The 23,070-nt window shown below is 44.2% G+C and overlaps 1 protein-coding gene across 1 annotated transcript in view; it reads right to left on the reverse strand.

The window, feature by feature from the left end:
- The window catches only part of LOC134862845 (intermembrane lipid transfer protein VPS13C-like), a 106,885-nt gene that overhangs the window by 26,987 nt on the left and 56,828 nt on the right, over positions 1-23,070 (reverse strand). The window contains 16 exon segments of the mRNA XM_063880943.1: positions 1,954-2,343; positions 2,831-3,125; positions 3,456-3,577; positions 3,782-3,942; positions 7,687-7,951; positions 8,388-8,543; positions 8,849-8,938; positions 9,019-9,150; positions 9,637-9,864; positions 18,343-18,435; positions 18,889-19,112; positions 19,328-19,569; positions 21,183-21,349; positions 21,509-21,621; positions 21,707-21,845; positions 22,167-22,329. Of these exon segments, the coding sequence (XP_063737013.1) occupies positions 1,954-2,343; positions 2,831-3,125; positions 3,456-3,577; positions 3,782-3,942; positions 7,687-7,951; positions 8,388-8,543; positions 8,849-8,938; positions 9,019-9,150; positions 9,637-9,864; positions 18,343-18,435; positions 18,889-19,112; positions 19,328-19,569; positions 21,183-21,349; positions 21,509-21,621; positions 21,707-21,845; positions 22,167-22,329 (2,980 nt within the window).

Here is a 23,070-nt window from a genome sequence, read left to right on the forward strand (position 1 = left end):
TAATGAAGAGGTTCTTTAGACCAGATGTTCCTCACTAATCAAGAGGTTCTTTAGACCAGATGTTCCTCACTAATCAAGAGGTTCTTTAGACCAGATGTTCGTCACTAATCAAGAGGTTCTTTAGACCAGATGTTCCTCACTAATCAAGAGGTTCTTTAGACCAGATGTTCCTCACTAATCAAGAGGTTCTTTAGACCAGATGTTCCTCACTAATCAAGAGGTTCTTTAGACCAGATGTTCCTCACTAATCAAGAGGTTCTTTAGACCAGATGTTCCTCACTAATCAAGAGGTTCTTTAGACCAGATGTTCGTCACTCATCAAGAGGTTCTTTAGACTAGATGTTCGTCACTAATCAAGAGGTTCTTTAGACTAGATGTTCGTCACTCATCAAGAGGTTCTTTAGACTAGATGTTCCTCACTAATCAAGAGGTTCTTTAGACCAGATGTTCGTCACTATTGAAGAAGTTCTTTAGACCAGATGTTCCTCACTAATGAAGAGGTTCTTTAGATCAGATGTTCCTCACTAATCAAGAGGTTCTTTAGACCAGATGTTCGTCACTAATGAAGAGGTTCTTTAGACCAGATGTTCCTCACTAATCAAGAGGTTCTTTAGACCAGATGTTCGTCACTATTGAAGAAGTTCTTTAGACCAGATGTTCCTCACTAATCAAGAGGTTCTTTAGACCAGATGTTCCTCACTAATCAAGAGGTTCTTTAGACCAGATGTTCGTCACTCATCAAGAGGTACTTTAGATCAGATGTTCGTCACTAATCAAGAGGTTCTTTAGACTAGATGTTCGTCACTCATCAAGAGGTTCTTTAGATCAGATGTTCGTCACTAATCAAGAGGTTCTTTAGACTAGATGTTCGTCACTAATCAAGAGGTTCTTTAGACTAGATGTTCGTCACTAATCAAGAGGTTCTTTAGACCAGATGTTCCTCACTAATCAAGAGGTTCTTTAGATCAGATGTTCGTCACTCATCAAGAGGTTCTTTAGACCAGATGTTCGTCACTATTGAAGAAGTTCTTTAGACCAGATGTTCCTCACTAATCAAGAGGTTCTTTAGATCAGATGTTCGTCACTAATCAAGAGGTTCTTTAGACCAGATGTTCGTCACTCATCAAGAGGTTCTTTAGACTAGATGTTCGTCACTAATCAAGAGGTTCTTTAGACCAGATGTTCGTCACTATTGAAGAAGTTCTTTAGACCAGATGTTCCTCACTAATGAAGAGGTTCTTTAGATCAGATGTTCCTCACTAATCAAGAGGTTCTTTAGATCAGATGTTCCTCACTAATCAAGAGGTATTTTAGATCAGATGTTCCTCACTAATGAAGAGGTTCTTTAGACCATATGTTCCTCACTAATCAAGAGGTTCTTTAGATCAGATATTCGTCACTAATCAAGAGGTTCTTTAGACCAGATGTTCCTCACTAATCAAGAGGTTCTTTAGACCAGATGTTCCTCACTAATCAAGAGGTTCTTTAGACAGATGTTCCTCACTAATCAAGAGGTTCTTTAGACCAGATGTTCCTCACTAATCAAGAGGTTCTTTACACCAGATGTTCTCACTAATCAAGAGGTTCTTTACACCAGATGTTCGTCACTAATCAAGATGTTCTTTAGACTAGATGTTCGTCACTAATGAAGAGGTTCTTTAGACCAGATGTTCCTCACTAATCAAGAGGTTCTTTAGACCAGATGTTCGTCACTAATCAAGAGGTTCTTTACACCAGATGTTCGTCACTAATCAAGAGGTTCTTTAGACCAGATGTTCCTCACTAATCAAGAGGTTCTTTACACCAGATGTTCCTCACTAATCAAGAGGTTCTTTAGACCAGATGCTCCTCACTAATCAAGAGGTTCTTTAGACCAGATGTTCCTCACTAATCAAGAGGTTCTTTAGACCAGATGTTCGTCACTCATCAAGAGGCAGACCAGATGTCACTCACCTTGCTCTTGCTGAAGAGGTTCTTTTTCCTGAAGGAGAACAGAACGATGTCCCGGTGTTCCGCGGGGTGTTTGACTGTCAGGTCCTCGGCCCGGTACTGCAGAACCCTAGATGTCTTGTTGATGATCCAGTACGGACTGAAAAGCGCCAACAACAGGCGGCTTGAGGTTCTTGTCACGTGAACGCTCACGTCCACTGTCATGCTGCTTTCCGAGTCACAGGTCAGAACCACAGAGAAGAACTCAGGCACTTCATGATGGATCCGGATGTGTCCGTGCCAGTCGCGGCCCTGATACCTCATCAACACCACGGACAGGATCTCCCCGGAGACCCGAGCATTCAGGAGGTCTGCGGAGCAGCCTTCAGGAAGCTCATAGGAGTCTGCTGAGCTCTGAAGAGGAAACACCAAGCCGAGTCAGAACCAATCTCAGGGCGGGGGTTCAGTTTTCACACTAACGCTCTGAAGTCTAGCGCCTAACATTCCTCACATCATCTTGCAGTATTTGAGTTTTTAAATGTGTTTTATTGTTTGTGTCTTACATTCATGAGGAGCCTTCAGATCTCTGCCCTGTAGCTCTGATGAAGAGCGTTGGATGTTTGAATCCCCTACGATTGGAATCTCCATGGAGACCACATTACGGTTTCAAAAACTCATTTCTTTTCTAAAAATCTGCTTTTTTCAAAATCTCAGAAATGTGACTTTTTCTCAAAGTTCCGATTTCTTTCTGAACAGTTCACAATTCTGACTTTCTGAAAAGCTAAAAAAAGGGACTTTCTGACTAATTCTGTAATGTTTTCAAAAACGTAAAAGCCAAAGTAGCTACGGAGCATACAATGTGCGACAATAAAGCTTTTGAATCTTCTGTATGCTTCCTTACCTCCATCATGTAGCCGACTCTAAAGGGCAACAGGTTCCTCAGTGTGGCCCCAGGGTGCAGGTGTAGGATGTAAGCTGGATCCCAGTCCTCCTCCCCGTGGCTGTTGATGTGCTGCAGATTGTCGGGCAGAGCCAAGGCGCTAACCATCAGCGGGAGGCTGCCGTCCAGCGCTGGACACTGGAGCACTGAGCAGACCTCCAGGCTGCGGTGAACCTGCTCCTTCCACGCCACACAGGAGGAGGAGGCCCCATACTGAGCAGCTAGGGGCCCCGCGGGGGCCACAAACAGCTGACACCTGGGAAGGACCAAATCAACCAAACAGCTGACACCTGGGAGAGCACTGTTAATATGCACCGAATTGCTGACACCAGGTGGGGACAACGTTCTCTTAAACCTTTCTGTAGAATATTTGATGAGTTGTAGGGTGTGCTCCGGGGCTTTGACAGGCACCTCTAAATGAAATGTACTATTATCACCAGAAGAACTGAAAGAGTTCAGAGCTCATATATACAGTATGTGTGTGTGTGTGTGTGTGTGTGTGTGTGTGTGTGTGTGTGTGTGTGTGTGTGTGTGTGTGTGCGTGCGTGTGTGTGTGTGCGTGTTTGTGTGAGAGGTCATAGGATACCTGTATGTCTCAAGGTCAATGTGGAAGTCTGTCTCTGGCTCCGCCTGTCCAACGCTCATCAGGCTCCTGGAGGCTGGACAGAACTTCAGGACGGTGAATGGCACAGAGAAGTGATTCCTGATCTGAAAAAAAACAAACAGGAAACAACTTCAGTGCGTTCACACTGTTCCTGATGTTGCAGATGTTTCTAAAGTTTCTGGTGTTCCTGTTCCTGATGTTGCAGATGTTTCTTGGGTTTCTGTTTCTCGTGTTTCTAAGGTTTCTGGTGTTTCTGGTTCTCCTAAGGTTTCTGTTTCTGGTGTTCATGTTTTTTTTTAGATTCATACCTGCAACGGCGAGCGTACAGTGATGACCTTGTTTCCATCGGAGGCGTCTATCTGCAACAGCACGGACACGGCCTCTTGCAGCATCGGACCGCGGATGTTGTAGAGACGACGACCCGGTTTGTCCACAGCGATGTTGGAGATCTCGCTGTATCCGGAGGGCACTGCAGGTTCAGAGACACAGCAGCCATCTTCAAGGTTTCAAGGTTTCAAGGTGTTATTGGTCATATGCACAGCAGATACAGCGTATATGTTGGCAATGAAACCTTATGTCGCATGCTCCTCCAACAACTCCACATACATGGTGCAGATAAGATAAATAAAATAGTGAAAAAGAGAAGAATATTTACAATAACAACAGTAAAGATTTGAGGATGTGAAATATATACATATGTGGAATACATTGAGAGTGTTTACATACTTTACTCTGTTGAATGAGGAGGTATGGACAGATGCATATATTATGTATAGCAGATGTATATGGCAGATATGTGTAATATATAGATATGTGTACTATAAACAGATATGAGTAGACATTCACACAGCTCAGGAGTTCAGTAGTCTTATAGCCTGTGGTATAAAACTGTCTCTGAGTCTGGTGGTCTTGGTCCGGATGCTGCGGTACCGTCTGCCAGACGGCAGCAGACAGAACAGATTGTTGCTGGGGTGATGGGGGTCCTTTAATATCCTACCGGCCTTCTTCCTACACCGCTGGGTGTAGAGGTCCTCCATGGATGGCAGCTCCGTCCTGGTGATGTGCTGAGCAGTTCTCACCACCCTCTGTAGAGTCTTACGGTTGAGGGCGGTGCAGCTGCCATACCAGGCGGTGATGCAGCCAGTCAGGATACTCTCGATGGTGCACCTGTAGAAGTTGCAGAGTATCCTGGAGTCCATGTTGAACTTCCGCAGCCTGCGGAGGAAGAAGAGCCGCTGTCGAGCCGTCTTGGATATGACCCTGGTGTGATGTGTCCATGTCAGGTCCTCACTGATGTTTACCCCGAGGAACCTGAAGCTGCTGACTCTCTCCACAGGAGTCCCGTCGATGGTGATGGGTGTGTGTGCCTCTCTCTGCCTCTTCCTGTAGTCCACAATCAGCTCCTTTGTTTTGCTGACGTTGAGATGGAGGTGGTTGTCCTGGCACCAAGATGTCAGGGCTCTGACCTCCTCTCTGTACGCCGTCTCGTCGCCGTCTGTGATCAGGCCGATGACGGTCGTGTCGTCAGCAAACTTGATGATGGTGTTGGAGCTGTGTGTGGCCACGCAGTCGTGCGTGAACAGGGAGTAGAGGAGAGGGCTGAGCACACAACCCTGAGGGGCTCCGGTGTTGAGGGTCAAGGTGGAGGATGCGATGTTCCCCATCCGCACTGCCTGGGATCTGCCCGTCAGGAAGCTCATGATCCAGTCACAGAGGGCGCTGTTGAGCCCAAGGTCCCTGAGCTTAATGATGAGCTTGGAGGGCACAATGGTGTTGAATGCTAAACTGTAGTCAATGAACAGCATTCTCACATAAGTGTTCCTCTGGTCCAGGTGGGAGAGGGCAGTGTGGAGGGTGAGGGAGATGGCATCATCCGTGGACCTGTTTGCTCTGTAGGCAAACTGCAGGGGGTCCAGTGAGTCAGGGAGGGAGGAGGTGATAAAAGATTTGACTAACCGCTCAAAGCACTTCATGATGATGGAGGTGAGTGCAACTGGGCGGTAGTCATTGAGGCAGATGGGTTTTGTCTTTTTGGGGACAGGGACAATGATGGACTCTTTACAACATGTGGGGACTACAGACTGGAGCAGTGACCTATTGAAAATGTCTGTGAACACATCTGCCAGCTGAACTGCACACACCTTGAGAGCACGGCCAGGGATGCCATCAGGTCCTGGAGCCCTGTGTGTGTTGATCCTTTTCAGAGATCTACACACATCTGCACTGGTTAAAACCAGTGAGCAGGGATCCTGGGCCTTCTGTGCCTCCACAGCCGGGGGCTTCTCAAAGCGTGCATAAAATGTGTTCAGTTCATCTGGGAGAGATGCAGACACTTCCTCAGCACCACTCGTTGTCCTTTTGTAGTCTGTTATTGTTTTTAGTCCAGACCACATATTTCTGGCGTTGGAGCCCTTGTAGTTCGACTCCACCTTGTCCTTGGTATCTTGAATCTCTATCCATTTTACTTCCTTCAGCGCATGAGCCCAACACACTGGCATGAGGACACAAGGACGGACACCAGGACAGGTTAGCATGATTTGCTAATATCTGCTGGAGATGTAAAACCACAGCCTGAGCATGATGTTACAACACGTTCTGCGTGTTCACATGAAAGGGGCAGGGTAAGCAACATTTGACCAATCACAACATGGAGAAACTTACTGACAGCGGAGTGTCATACTTCATGAATGAAGAGTTAATGATCATGCTAAACAAATCAGAAGAATCTGAATCAGACTTATTGGCAGGGTCACACGTACCAGGAGTTAGTCCTGGAGTTTCTGGTGCGAACATAATCATACATACACATTTAATAAAAAGGAAAACTCAGATAAAAAATAGATACAAAATATACACCTCTCTTGAAAGTTGAAGACAGTTTGTGTTACTTATTCAGGCATTGAGTGTGTGTGTGTGTGTGTGTGTGTGTGTGTGTGTGTGTGTGTGTGTGTGTGTGTGTGTGTGTGTGTGTGTGTGTGTGTGTGTGTGTGTGTGTGTGTGTGTGTAGATACAGTAGGGAAAATAAGTATTTGATCCCCTGTCAATTGAGTTATTTTACCCACTTTCAAACAAATGAACAGTCTGTCATTTTTATGGTAGGTTTACTTTCACAGTGAGAGACAGAATATCAAAAGAGAACCTGAAGTTTACATAAAACAGATATAAACTAATGTGCATTTAATGGAGGAAATCAGTTTCTGATCCCCGGGCAGAACAGGCCTCAGTTCTTGGTGGAGAAAGCCTTGATGGACAGCACAGAGGGCAGGTGCTTCCTGTAGTTGGTCTCCAGGTCTGCTCACATCTCAGGAGGGGTTTGGTCCTCTCCTCTCTGCAGATCCTCTCCAGATCCTTCAGGTTTGGAGGCTGATGCTCGGCCACTGGAAGCTTCAGCTCCCTCCACAGATGTTTATGGGATGGAGGTCTGGAGACTGGCTAGGCCCCTCCCTCACCTTAATGGGCTTCTTCTGTAGCCCCTCCTTAGTTGCCTTGGCCGTATGTTTTGGGTCATTGTGGAGCTGGACGACCTATCCATGTTCCATGGTCAGTGTCCTGGCTGAGGGAAGGAGGTTATCAGCCAGTATTTTACAGTACATGGCCCCCTCCATCCTCCCCTCGATGCGGTGAATTGCCCTGTCCCCTGAGCAGAGAACCCCCCCCCAAAGCATCATGTCTCCACCCCATGCAGGACGCTGGGGATGGAGTTCTGGGGTCATAGGCAGCATTTCTCTTCCTCCAAACACGACATGTGGAGTTGATCCCAAAGATGTTGATGGGTCTCATCTGACCTCATCCCCTTCTCATCAGCCTCCTCTGGACCCTTCAGAGGATCCCTGGTAGAGGAGTACTTTCTTAAAGCCAGAGGACTCTTTAACCGGTCCCTGGGAGCCTGAAACCTTGTTGGTTGCAGGGGATCAAACACTTATTTCCCCCAATTAAACGCAAATCAATTTATATCTTTTTTTTATGTACATTGTCTCTCACTGTTAAAATAAACCTACCATAAAATTGACAGACTGTTCAGTTCCGTGTAAGTGGGTAAACTAACTCAATTGGCCGGGGATCAAATACATATTTCCTCCACTGTATAAAGTGTGTGTGTGTGTGTGTGTGTTAGTGTGCAGATATAAAGAGTGTGTGTGCAGATATAAAGAGTGTGTGTGTGTGTGCAGATATAAAGAGTGTAAGCTCGGAGGGGGGGGGGGGTGTATCTGACCAATGGTGAGGCTGAACAGTGAGCTCTCCTGCTGCTGCAGAGCCGACAGCTTCCCCCGGGAAGAGGTCCGGATCATAGAGAGCTCCAGGTCCAGGCTCTGGTCCACCGGCAGCTCGTGGAGCTTCCCCTGGCCCGGGGGTCCCCGGGGCCTCAGGGTGGGACTGTGCTGCACCATGAGGGGGATTCCTAGGGAGTTCCTGATGGTGAAGGGGGCCTTCTCCTTCAGGGAGGGGTCGAATGTGGAGGAGGCTCCCTCTGAGAACGCCTGAACACAAAGCAGATCAGAATGGGTTTTATCACCGGACGGGTTTACACGTAGTGAGGAATCTGCTTTGGTTCTAATGGTGCAAACAAAGACACAGAAAGAAGATATTTTGTTTTAAGTACTATTATAAGAAACATTTCAAAGACATTAAAAAAATAGAGACAATATTCACACAAAATACAAATATGTAAGTAAGAAACCCCCCAGTTAATGGAAGAATCCTTGTGGACAGCCACAGACGAGGGGTCCCTCCCACGGGATGGACAGACGTGTAGTAGATGTCGTGTTTAAGTTAAAAAGATGCTGTGGATTGCGTCTCAATAGCAGAGGTCGTTAGAGCAGAACTTTTGCAGGATCGACAGTCAACAAGATGTTGTTCACATGGTGTGCATTGCTGCAATGCATGATGGGTTTATTAGACCAAGAGCAGCAATACCTTGGCCAGGTTCTGCAAGACACTCAGGCTGCTCTGGGACACTGTGACGTTCAGGGTGTCTTTGGAGGAAATGCTGACGGCCAGGCGAGGTTCAGGCAGGATGACGAAATCGTCTCCGTGGACCGGACTCCTGTCCTGCAGCGGGTTGTTCTTCATCTGCAGGAACACACAATGTTACCCTACAAAATAAAAGACTTCACACCATGCACAGGTTTCTCTGAACCAGCTGTGAGAGTATTAGAAGATGTTTCTATAAAGCTCAGCTGATATTCAGACTTCAGATCAATAAGACTTTCTGAATGAGTTCTACAAAGGTTTGGGTGATGAAGTCCAAAGGGCTTTTATTTTGTGAAACATCTAACTCTGAAGCCTTTGGTTTGTGGGAAACAGATAGACGTAGCGAGTGTTGGAAGTTATATGCATGTTATGAACTGCTGCATGAATAATAAACCCAGCTCCACCTCAAGCTCCAGAGTCCACCTGCGCCTGCCTGCGTCCACACGCTCGATCAGCGGCTCCCACACTGCGTGGACCTCATTGAAATAGTTCACCTGCACACACGTTCACAATTATACGTGAGTTCATTAGTTCCATATATCAGTGATTAACTGCTTTAGAGTCTCCTGTTAACCTCCAGGGTCATGTCGGCTCTCAGCTGCAATAGGGAGGACCAGTTCTTGGCCGAGCCGCTGAAGGAGGACTCAGCGAGTAGCAGGGGGACAGTCCGGTGTCCGAACCCGGACTCCAGAGTCACCTGGACCACCTGTCCACAGGAAACACAGTTTATGAGTTTCACAATAAAAGCTGAAAACTACTCAGTGTTGACAGGAAACACAGCTTTAAAGTTTCACAGCAAGAGCTGAAAACTACCGTGTTGACAGGAAATACAGCTCCACAGCTTCAAAAGAAACCTTAAAGACCAAACCACAGGGGGAAATACATTGTACAGATTCAGAATAAAAGCTTAAGACAAAATCTTGGCCACAGAATAAGCTACTCATTATGAAGTTTCAGAATAAAAGCTGAAGAAACCTTGTCACAGGAAATAAATTTGAACCCCTTGTTTAAAATCTGAAGACAACATATGGCTTTCAAAATAAAGCTGAAGATGACACCACATCAACAGGAAACATTTTTAGTACATGTTTTGAAGTTGGAAACAGACTCAACCCCCTTGTTTGAAGGTACCACAATAAAAGCTGAGGACATCATGAACACAACTCAATTTTCAGATTAAGAGCTGGCTCACCTTGACCTCTGCGCGGAAGTTCTCGCCCTGGCAGCTCCGGTCCGGCTCCCTGAAGCTCTCGGTGGCCTCGGTGGCTGAGTCCACTCCCAGGAACCAGAAGTCACAGCCGTAGATGTTCCTGACCAACCAAAGATCCCCGACCTCCAACGCTGCAGTGTCATCAGCACGCGGCCGCGGCGTCATAGCGGCAGTGATCGTCATCACCGTGTTGAGGATGAATGGAGAGATCTGCAGGAAGTTTTGCATCAAGACCTGTCTGATCTGTGCTGTATCATGTGATCTGTGGTGTATCATGTGATCTGTGGTGTATCATGTGATCTGTGGTGTATCATGTGATCTGTGGTGTATCATCTGATCTGTGGTGTATCATCTGATCTGTGGTATATCATGTGATCTGTGCTGTATCATGTGATCTGTGGTATATCATGTGATCTGTGGTGTATCATGTGATCTGTGGTGTATCATCTGATCTGTGGTGTATCATGTGATCTGTGGTGTATCATCTGATCTGTGGTATATCATGTGATCTGTGGTATATCATGTGATCTGTGGTGTATCATCTGATCTGTGGTGTATCATGTGATCTGTGCTGTATCATGTGATCTGTGGTGTATCATCTGATCTGTGGTATATCATGTGATATGTTGTATATCATGTGATCTGTGCTGTATCATGTGATCTGTGGTGTATCATGTGATATGTGCTGTATCATGTGATATGTTGTATATCATGTGATCTGTGCTGTATCATGTGATCTGTGGTGTATCATGTGATCTGTGGTATATCATGTGATCTGTGGTGTATCATGTGATCTGTGGTGTATCATGTGATCTGTGCTGTATCATGTGATATGTTGTATATCATGTGATCTGTGCTGTATCATGTGATCTGTGGTATATCATGTGATCTGTGGTGTATCATCTGATCTGTGCTGTATCATGTGATCTGTGGTGTATCATCTGATCTGTGGTGTATCATGTGATCTGTGGTGTATCATGTGATCTGTGGTGTATCATCTGATCTGTGCTGTATCATGTGATCTGTGGTGTATCATCTGATCTGTGGTGTATCATCTGATCTGTGCTGTATCATGTGATCTGTGGTGTATCATCTGATCTGTGGTGTATCATGTGATCTGTGGTGTATCATCTGATCTGTGGTGTATCATGTGATCTGTGGTATATCATGTGATCTGTGCTGTATCATGTGATCTGTGGTATATCATGTGATCTGTGCTGTATCATGTGATCTGTGGTGTATCATCTGATCTGTGCTGTATCATGTGATCTGTGGTGTATCATCTGATCTGTGCTGTATCATCTGATCTGTGGTGTATCATCTGATCTGTGCTGTATCATGTGATCTGTGGTGTATCATCTGATCTGTGCTGTATCATGTGATCTGTGGTGTATCATCTGATCTGTGCTGTATCATCTGATCTGTGCTGTATCATCTGATCTGTGGTGTATCATCTGATCTGTGGTGTATCATGTGATCTGTGGTATATCATGTGATCTGTGCTGTATCATGTGATCTGTGGTGTATCATCTGATCTGTGGTGTATCATGTGATCTGTGGTATATCATGTGGTCTGTGCTGTATCATGTGATCTGTGGTGTATCATCTGATCTGTGGTATATCATGTGATCTGTGCTGTATCATGTGATCTGTGGTATATCATGTGATCTGTGCTGTATCATGTGATCTGTGGTGTATCATGTGATCTGTGCTGTATCATGTGATCTGTGGTGTATCATGTGATCTGTGGTGTATCATGTGATCTGTGCTGTATCATGTGATCTGTGCTGTATCATGTGATCTGTTGTATATCATGTGATCTGTGCTGTATCATGTGATCTGTGGTGTATCATCTGATCTGTGGTGTATCATGTGATCTGTGGTGTATCATCTGATCTGTGGTGTATCATGTGATCTGTGGTGTATCATCTGATCTGTGGTATATCATGTGATCTGTGGTATATCATGTGATCTGTGGTGTATCATCTGATCTGTGGTGTATCATGTGATCTGTGCTGTATCATGTGATCTGTGGTGTATCATCTGATCTGTGGTATATCATGTGATCTGTGGTGTATCATCTGATCTGTGCTGTATCATGTGATATGTTGTATATCATGTGATCTGTGCTGTATCATGTGATCTGTGGTGTATCATGTGATATGTGCTGTATCATGTGATATGTTGTATATCATGTGATCTGTGCTGTATCATGTGATCTGTGGTGTATCATGTGATCTGTGGTATATCATGTGATCTGTGGTGTATCATGTGATCTGTGGTGTATCATGTGATCTGTGCTGTATCATGTGATATGTTGTATATCATGTGATCTGTGCTGTATCATGTGATCTGTGGTGTATCATGTGATCTGTGGTGTATCATCTGATCTGTGGTGTATCATCTGATCTGTGGTATATCATCTGATCTGTGGTGTATCATGTGATCTGTGGTGTATCATGTGATCTGTGGTGTATCATGTGATCTGTGGTATATCATGTGATCTGTGGTGTATCATGTGATCTGTGGTGTATCATGTGATCTGTGCTGTATCATGTGATCTGTGGTGTATCATGTGATCTGTGCTGTATCATGTGATCTGTGGTGTATCATCTGATCTGTGGTGTATCATCTGATCTGTGGTATATCATGTGATCTGTGGTATATCATGTGATCTGTGCTGTATCATGTGATCTGTGGTGTATCATGTGATCTGTGGTGTATCATGTGATCTGTGGTGTATCATGTGATCTGTGGTGTATCATCTGATCTGTGCTGTATCATGTGATCTGTGGTATATCATGTGATCTGTGCTGTATCATGTGATCTGTGGTGTATCATGTGATCTGTGGTGTATCATGTGATCTGTGGTGTATCATGTGATCTGTGGTGTATCATCTGATCTGTGGTATATCATGTGATCTGTGGTATATCATGTGATCTGTGGTGTATCATGTGATCTGTGGTATATCATGTGATCTGTGCTGTATCATGTGATCTGTGGTGTATCATCTGATCTGTGCTGTATCATGTGATCTGTGGTATATCATGTGATCTGTGCTGTATCATGTGATCTGTGGTATATCATGTGATCTGTGGTGTATCATGTGATCTGTGGTGTATCATGTGATCTGTGCTGTATCATGTGATCTGTGCTGTATCATGTGATCTGTGGTATATCATGTGATCTGTGGTGTATCATCTGATCTGTGCTGTATCATGTGATCTGTGGTGTATCATGTGATCTGTGGTATATCATGTGATCTGTGCTGTATCATGTGATCTGTGGTGTATCATGTGATCTGTGGTGTATCATGTGATCTGTGGTGTATCATGTGATCTGTGCTGTATCATGTGATCTGTGGTGTATCATGTGATCTGTGGTGTATCATGTGATCTGTGGTGTATCATCTGATCTGTGGTATATCATCTGATCTGTGCTGTATGATGTGATCTGTGGTATATCATCTGATCTGTGGTGTATCATGTGATCTGTGGTATATCATGTGATCTGTGGTGTATCATGTGATCTGTGGTGTATCATGTGATCTGTGGTGTATCATGTGATCTGTGGTGTATCATCTGATCTGTGGTGTATCATGTGATCTGTGGTGTATCATCTGATCTGTGCTGTATCATGTGATCTGTGCTGTATCATGTGATCTGTGGTATATCATGTGATCTGTGCTGTATCATGTGATCTGTGGTGTATCATGTGATCTGTGGTGTATCATGTGATCTGTGGTGTATCATCTGATCTGTGCTGTATCATGTGATCTGTGGTGTATCATCTGATCTGTGCTGTATCATCTGATCTGAAGTATATCATCTGATCTGTGGTGTATCATCTGATCTGTGGTGTATCATGTGATCTGTGGTATATCATGTGATCTGTGCTGTATCATGTGATCTGTGGTGTATCATCTGATCTGTGGTGTATCATGTGATCTGTGGTATATCATGTGGTCTGTGCTGTATCATGTGATCTGTGCTGTATCATGTGATCTGTGCTGTATCATGTGATCTGTGGTGTATCATGTGATCTGTGGTGTATCATGTGATCTGTGCTGTATCATGTGATCTGTGCTGTATCATGTGATCTGTTGTATATCATGTGATCTGTGCTGTATCATGTGATCTGTGGTATATCATGTGATCTGTGCTGTATCATGTGATCTGTGCTGTATCATGTGATCTGTTGTATATCATGTGATCTGTGCTGTATCATGTGATCTGTGGTATATCATGTGATCTGTGGTGTATCATGTGATCTGTGGTATATCATGTGATCTGTGCTGTATCATGTGATCTGTGCTGTATCATGTGATCTGTGGTGTATCATGTGATCTGTGGTGTATCATGTGATCTGTGGTGTATCATGTGATCTGTGGTGTATCATGTGATCTGTGGTGTATCATGTGATCTGTGGTGTATCATGTGATCTGTGGTGTATCATGTGATCTGTGCTGTATCATGTGATCTGTGCTGTATCATGTGATCTGTGGTGTATCATGTGATCTGTGCTGTATCATGTGATCTGTGGTGTATCATCTGATCTGTGGTGTATCATCTGATCTGTGGTATATCATGTGATCTGTGGTATATCATGTGATCTGTGCTGTATCATGTGATCTGTGGTGTATCATCTGATCTGTGCTGTATCATGTGATCTGTGGTATATCATGTGATCTGTGCTGTATCATGTGATCTGTGGTGTATCATCTGATCTGTGCTGTATCATGTGATCTGTGGTATATCATGTGATCTGTGCTGTATCATGTGATCTGTGGTATATCATGTGATCTGTGGTGTATCATCTGATCTGTGCTGTATCATGTGATCTGTGCTGTATCATGTGATCTGTGCTGTATCATGTGATCTGTGGTATATCATGTGATCTGTGGTGTATCATGTGATCTGTGCTGTATCATGTGATCTGTGGTGTATCATCTGATCTGTGCTGTATCATGTGATCTGTGGTGTATCATGTGATCTGTGGTGTATCATGTGATCTGTGGTGTATCATGTGATCTGTGGTGTATCATGTGATCTGTGGTATATCATGTGATCTGTGCTGTATCATGTGATCTGTGGTGTATCATGTGATCTGTGGTGTATCATCTGATCTGTGCTGTATCATGTGATCTGTGGTGTATCATCTGATCTGTGGTGTATCATGTGATCTGTGGTGTATCATGTGATCTGTGGTGTATCATCTGATCTGTGGTATATCATCTGATCTGTGGTGTATCATGTGATCTGTGGTATATCATGTGATCTGTGCTGTATCATGTGATCTGTGGTATATCATGTGATCTGTGCTGTATCATGTGATCTGTGGTGTATCATGTGATCTGTGGTGTATCATCTGATCTGTGCTGTATCATGTGATCTGTGGTGTATCATCTGATCTGTGGTGTATCATGTGATCTGTGGTGTATCATGTGATCTGTGGTATATCATGTGATCTGTGCTGTATCATGTGATCTGTGGTGTATCATCTGATCTGTGGTGTATCATGTGATCTGTGGTATATCATGTGATCTGTGCTGTATCATGTGATCTGTGGTGTATCATCTGATCTGTGCTGTATCATCTGATCTGTGCTGTATCATCTGATCTGTGGTGTATCATCTGATCTGTGGTGTATCATCTGATCTGTGGTGTATCATGTGATCTGTGGTGTATCATGTGATCTGTGGTGTATCATGTGATCTGTGGTGTATTATCTGATCTGTGGTATATCATGTGATCTGTGCTGTATCATGTGATCTGTGGTGTATCATGTGATCTGTGGTATATCATGTGATCTGTGCTGTATCATGTGATCTGTGGTGTATTATCTGATCTGTGGTATATCATGTGATCTGTGCTGTATCATGTGATCTGTGGTGTATCATGTGATCTGTGGTATATCATGTGATCTGTGCTGTATCATGTGATCTGTGGTGTATCATGTGATCTGTGCTGTATCATGTGATCTGTGGTGTATCATGTGATCTGTGGTGTATCATGTGATCTGTGCTGTATCATGTGATCTGTTGTATATCATGTGATCTGTGCTGTATCATGTGATCTGTGGTATATCATGTGATCTGTGGTGTATCATGTGATCTGTGGTATATCATGTGATCTGTGCTGTATCATGTGATCTGTGCTGTATCATGTGATCTGTGGTGTATCATGTGATCTGTGGTGTATCATGTGATCTGTGGTGTATCATGTGATCTGTGGTGTATCATGTGATCTGTGGTGTATCATCTGATCTGTGGTGTATCATGTGATCTGTGGTGTATCATGTGATCTGTGGTGTATCATGTGATCTGTGGTGTATCATGTGATCTGTGGTGTATCATCTGATCTGTGGTATATCATCTGATCTGTGGTGTATCATGTGATCTGTGGTGTATCATGTGATCTGTGGTGTATCATGTGATCTGTGGTGTATCATGTGATCTGTGGTGTATCATGTGATCTGTGGTGTATCATCTGATCTGTGGTGTATCATGTGATCTGTGGTGTATCATCTGATCTGTGCTGTATCATGTGATCTGTGCTGTATCATGTGATCTGTGGTATATCATGTGATCTGTGGTATATCATGTGATCTGTGCTGTATCATGTGATCTGTGGTGTATCATGTGATCTGTGCTGTATCATGTGATCTGTGGTGTATCATGTGATCTGTGGTGTATCATGTGATCTGTGGTGTATCATGTGATCTGTGGTGTATCATGTGATCTGTGGTGTATCATATGATCTGTGCTGTATCATCTGATCTGTGTTATATCATGTGATCTGTGGTATATCATGTGATCTGTGCTGTATCATGTGATCTGTGGTGTATCATCTGATCTGTGGTGTATCATGTGATCTGTGGTATATCATGTGATCTGTGCTGTATCATGTGATCTGTGGTGTATCATGTGATCTGTGGTGTATCATCTGATCTGAAGTATATCATCTGATCTGTGCTGTATCATCTGATCTGAAGTATATCATCTGATCTGTGGTGTATCATCTGATCTGTGGTGTATCATGTGATCTGTGGTGTATCATGTGATCTGTGGTGTATCATGTGATCTGTGCTGTATCATGTGATCTGTGGTGTATCATCTGATCTGTGGTGTATCATGTGATCTGTGGTATATCATGTGATCTGTGCTGTATCATGTGATCTGTGGTGTATTATCTGATCTGTGGTATATCATGTGATCTGTGCTGTATCATGTGATCTGTGGTGTATCATGTGATCTGTGGTATATCATGTGATCTGTGCTGTATCATGTGATCTGTGGTGTATCATGTGATCTGTGCTGTATCATGTGATCTGTGGTATATCATGTGATCTGTGCTGTATCATGTGATCTGTGGTATATCATGTGATCTGTGCTGTATCATGTGATCTGTGCTGTATCATGTGATCTGTGCTGTATCATGTGATCTGTGGTGTATCATGTGATCTGTGCTGTATCATGTGATCTGTGCTGTATCATGTGATCTGTTGTATATCATGTGATCTGTGCTGTATCATGTGATCTGTGGTATATCATGTGATCTGTGGTGTATCATGTGATCTGTGGTATATCATGTGATCTGTGCTGTATCATGTGATCTGTGCTGTATCATGTGATCTGTGGTGTATCATGTGATCTGTGGTGTATCATGTGATCTGTGGTGTATCATGTGATCTGTGGTGTATCATGTGATCTGTGGTGTATCATGTGATCTGTGGTGTATCATGTGATCTGTGGTGTATCATGTGATCTGTGCTGTATCATGTGATCTGTGCTGTATCATGTGATCTGTGGTGTATCATGTGATCTGTGGTGTATCATGTGATCTGTGCTGTATCATGTGATCTGTGGTGTATCATGTGATCTGTGGTGTATCATCTGATCTGTGGTGTATCATGTGATCTGTGGTGTATCATCTGATCTGTGGTATATCATCTGATCTGTGCTGTATGATGTGATCTGTGGTATATCATCTGATCTGTGGTGTATCATGTGATCTGTGGTATATCATGTGATCTGTGGTGTATCATGTGATCTGTGGTGTATCATGTGATCTGTGGTGTATCATGTGATCTGTGGTGTATCATCTGATCTGTGGTGTATCATGTGATCTGTGGTGTATCATCTGATCTGTGCTGTATCATGTGATCTGTGCTGTATCATGTGATCTGTGGTATATCATGTGATCTGTGCTGTATCATGTGATCTGTGGTGTATCATGTGATCTGTGGTGTATCATGTGATCTGTGGTGTATCATCTGATCTGTGCTGTATCATGTGATCTGTGGTATATCATGTGATCTGTGGTGTATCATGTGATCTGTGGTGTATCATGTGATCTGTGCTGAATCATGTGATCTGTGGTATATCATGTGATCTGTGGTATATCATGTGATCTGTGGTATATCATGTGATCTGTGCTGTATCATGTGATCTGTGGTGTATCATGTGATCTGTGCTGTATCATGTGATCTGTGGTGTATCATGTGATCTGTGGTGTATCATGTGATCTGTGGTGTATCATGTGATCTGTGGTGTATCATGTGATCTGTGGTGTATCATGTGATCTGTGGTGTATCATATGATCTGTGCTGTATCATCTGATCTGTGTTATATCATGTGATCTGTGGTATATCATGTGATCTGTGCTGTATCATGTGATCTGTGGTACCTTCAGGACGACTTCCTCCACCGTCACACAGCCGCTCATCGGTTGGTTGGGCAGTGTTTTAGTCTCCAAGGCGACTGAGCAGGGTCTCAATACCTATTGGACAGAAAAATCTGCAGGTGAGGAACACTGCAGTTGGTTAAGTCTCTGATTTAACCCTGCCATCGTGTTCTGGTCAGATCTGACTGATTTACTACTTTGTATTTTACATTTGATGCCTCGAAGTCTAATGATATCCTCCACAGTAGCACTAACATGTCCATTTAGGAAAACATTTTCAGAGCATAACCCTAACCCATTCCCTGCAGTTATTCATGCTTAAAGGGGGTTGCAGCATGGTACACCCAGCTGTTTAAATATGGTCATCTAGAATACTCCTCCCACTGGTATGTATTTTTTCGTTTGCATGTATACGCAAAGGCAGATTAAGGCCTAAAAGAAACTGAAAAGGATACTGAAGTGACTTCTGTCAGGGATTATTGGAGAGTTTTTTCCCATAAATGTGTTTTGTCCCTGATGTATGGTGAGGTGGGGGTCATGTGATCTCACGGTGGTGATGGCGGCATCTTCCTGGTTCCTGATGAAGGGGCAGGCCAGGACTCCGAGTTCCCTCAGGTTGGCCCTCATGTCCTGCTGGCCGTCCTCCAGCTGCAGGCTGAAGTCGCACTGGAAAGACACCACAAGGGCGGGGGCGTCGGCCTTCATCAGGCTGGCAACAAATACCACCTCTGGGTCCAGAACCACCATCCGGAGACGGGTCCTGACCGGAGAGGCTGACCAGAAAAAAACTTAATTATTGTTAAGATTAAAAGACTTCATCAATTAGACAACAGCAAATTATTATGAAGTGTATTCTGGTGAATCTTGCTTACAAACTCTAAACAAGTTGAGAGCAAGAAGAAAAAAAGTATAAGGGAAAATGTTCCTGCTTCTCTCTGGATTTATTATCTCAGAATGTATAGAAGTCTATGAGAAAATGTTGGTTTACCAGTCTTGGTGTCTGTTCGTGGCTTGGCGGTCTGTCTGAGGGGTAACCTGTCGATGGTTGCAGTGTTTTGTTTCTGAGGAATCGCTTGCAGGAAGAAGTCAGCAACGGCCACCAGAAACTCGATGCTAGCACACAGGTAGAGTCTCTGTAAGACGAACACCACCTCCCGGTCTCCGGCGCTCTGCCGGTACGTCAAATCAATCATCGCCTCAGCGCTGTCCTCGTCTCTGCGGCCCACCATCCTGCCAGCAGGACAGGAAGTGGTTTTATGCAAGCTGTTCTGAAACCAACCTTCAGGACTTTTACTGCACCTCTGTTGTGCAATACAACTTATGTACAATATACATATTAACATATATACAGTGGAGGAAATAAGTATTTAATCCCCTGCCAATTTAGTTAGTTTACCCACTTACAAAGAAATGAACAGTCTGTCATTTTTATGGTAGGTTTATTTTCACAGTTCGAGACAGAATATCAAAAAATAAATCAGAAGTTTACATTACAAAAAAGATATAAATGAATGTGCATTTAATTGGGGAAAATAAGTATCTGATCCCCTTGAAACCAACAAGGATTCTGGCTCCCAGGGACCGGATCAAGAAGTCCTCTTGCTTTAAGAAAGTACTGCTGAGGTAAACTCGTTACCTGGATAAAGGACACCTGTCCACAATCAATACATCAGACTACAACCTCTCCATCGAGGACGAGAGAGAGAGAAAGACAACTGGTTTGATTATTAGAAGATGGAAGAGGCACAAACGGACCATCAATCGCCCTCGGTCTGGGGCTCCACGATCACTGATCATGAGAAAGGTGAGGGGTCAGCCAAGAACTACAGGAGGGACTGGTTAATGATCTGAAGGCAGCTGGGACCACAGTCCCCAAGAACACTACTGGTAACACACTGCGCTGTAATGGATTAAAGTCCTGCAGCGCCTCAAGGTCCCCTGCTGAAGAAGGCACATGTACAGGCCGTCTGAAGTCTGCCAGGGATCCTCTGAAGGGTCCAGAGGAGGCTGATGAGAAGGGGATGAGCTCAGAAGAGACCCATCAAGATCTTTGGGATCAACTCCACATGTCATGTTTGGAGGAAGAGAAATGCTGCCTATGACCCAAGAACTCCATCCCCAGCGTCCAGCATGGGGGCGGAGACATGATGCTTTGGGGGGGGTCTCTGCTCAGGGGACAGGGCGGTTCACCGCATCGAGGGGAGGATGGAGGGGGCCAGGTATCGCAGAATATTGGCTGATAACCTCCTTCCCCCTAAGGCATGTTTTGCAAGGGGATCAAATACTTATTTCCCCCAAATTAAATGCATATTCATTTATCTCTTTTTTAATCTAAATTTCTGAATTTTCTATTTGATATTCTGTCTCTCACTGTTAAAATAAACCTACCATAAAAACTACAAACTGTTCATTTCTTTCTAAGTGGGTAAACTAACTAAATTGGCAGGGTTCCAATAATTATTTCCTCCACTGTACTTCTTTGTAATTATTATTACTGACTGCTACTTTTTGTTGTCCACCGGGATGGGCACGTTTGTGAATTGTTATTTGATAATTTGCCTCTACTTTTCAAAGTCAAGTCAAATTCAACTTGTCAATATCTCTGATTCTATTACCAACTGGGAGAGTGAAATTCCGTTTCATACTGTCCCAATAGATACAAAATATACATTTATGCATATAAACAAACGTTAAAAAAAAAAAAAGGTAAAAAGTTCAAATGAAAAAGACATAAACAGTCTGGTGACTTTTGCTGTAACAATGTTAATGTCCCCTCTCTGGGACTAATACAGGTAGGACTTTTACTGCAGCGCTGCCGTTTCCTGTCTGCTGAGTCATGTTACCGTGATGACGCCCTCTCCACGCCAGTCCTCAGGTCGTCCAGGTTGCACCCGCTCAGCACCGCCGTCACCTCCAGGCTGCCGCTGCTCCGGATCATCCCCGAGACCTGCAGCCGGTGCAGGGCCAACTCCCCCAGCTGTAGGTCCTGCTGGTGCTGCAGGGCCAACGGCTGCAGAATCAAGACCCAGAATCACAGAGAGGATCCAGAACAAGAATCAGTCTCGGGTCCAACAAGCAGACAGAGGAACCAAAACCAGAATCAGACTCAGGTCCAAAAACCGGACAAAAGAACCACAATCAGAACATCTGCTGCTGTTTGACGACCGACCTGTTTTGGGTCGTTGCTGTACAGAACCAGACCCAGAGACTCAATGTTGAAGTTCAACCTGAGGTTCTCCAGATCCTCCTGGTCCTCCTTACTGATCTCAGCCACTGGCTCAGCTGAAAACAGACCAGACAGAACCATCAGAACCTGGACTGACTGGAGTACTCAGCTTTACACTTTTGAATATGAACTCATTAGGACCTTTGAGGGGGCTTGTGGCTGCTCCCAGCTGCCTGAGTGCCTCCGGCCTAGGGTTGGAGGTCTCCGGACCACTGGCTTCTCCCAGGTTCTCCGTCAGGATCTTCAGCAGCACCTTCAGGTCTTCCTGACTCAGCTCCACCTACAGGTACGGTATTAGCCTAGCTTAGCACAAACACTGAAAGCAGGGGAAAACTGCTACCCTAGCTTGCAGCGCTGGGTCCTAAAAGATAAACAGAGGGTGACTTCTTCTCTTACAAGAAATCTATTTAAATCAGTATTCACATGATCCTAAACGCACAGGGGGGTTAAAGTTCTGAAGCTAGAACAGGTTCAGGTCTATAGAGAAGAGATTGCACCTTCGGCGGTGAATATGAGGAATGATTCAGAGACAAGAGTAGGTGGGTTAGAATCAAGTGTGTGAAGGTGTGTTAAAGTGTTTATTAGATTTTATTATCAGGACCTTCATGGGCTTCAGGTCTCCATCCACCTCCACTGCCACCATCTTCTTGTACCAGGACGATGACAAGTTCCTCCGGACCATCAGCTTGAGGTTCACTGGCTCAAGCAACTCGATGCCGGGCCCCCCCACCGCCGTCGGGTCCAAGTTCAGGTCCAAACAGGTCCTAATGGTAAGGCCAGGTCATGTTAGACGTGTTCATCTTTACAAGATGAGTCATGTCAGACATGTTCATCTTTACAAGCTGAGTCATGTCAGACGTGTTAATCTTTACAAGCTGAGTCATGTTAGACGTGTTCATCTTTACAAGATGAGTCATGTCAGACATGTTCATCTTTACAAGCTGAGTCATGTTAGACGTGTTCATCTTTACAAGCTGAGTCATGTTAGACGTGTTCATCTTTACAAGCTGAGTCATGTTGGACGTGTTCATCTTTACAAGCTGAGTCATGTTAGACATGTTCATCTTTACAAGCTGAGTCATGTTAGACGTGTTCATCTTTACAAGCTGAGTCATGTTAGACGTGTTCATCTTTACAAGCTGAGTCATGTTGGACGTGTTCATCTTTACAAGCTGAGTCATGTTAGACGTGTTCATCTTTACAAGCTGAGTCATGTTAGACGTGTTCATCTTTACAAGCTGAGTCATGTTAGACGTGTTCATTTTTAAAAGCTGAGTCATGTTAGACATGTTCATCTTTAAAAGCTGAGTCATGTTAGACGTGTTCATCTTTACAAGCTGAGTCATGTTAGACGTGTTCATCTTTACAAGCTGAGTCATGTCAGACGTGTTCATCTTTACAAGCTGAGTCATGTTAGACGTGTTCATCTTTACAAGCTGAGTCATGTTAGACGTGTTCATCTTTAAAAGCTGAGTCATGTCAGACGTGTTCATCTTTACAAGCTG

The sequence above is a fragment of the Eleginops maclovinus genome, chromosome 4 (genome assembly GCF_036324505.1).
Source record: "Eleginops maclovinus isolate JMC-PN-2008 ecotype Puerto Natales chromosome 4, JC_Emac_rtc_rv5, whole genome shotgun sequence".
Classification (NCBI taxonomy): Eukaryota; Metazoa; Chordata; class Actinopteri; order Perciformes; family Eleginopidae; genus Eleginops; species Eleginops maclovinus.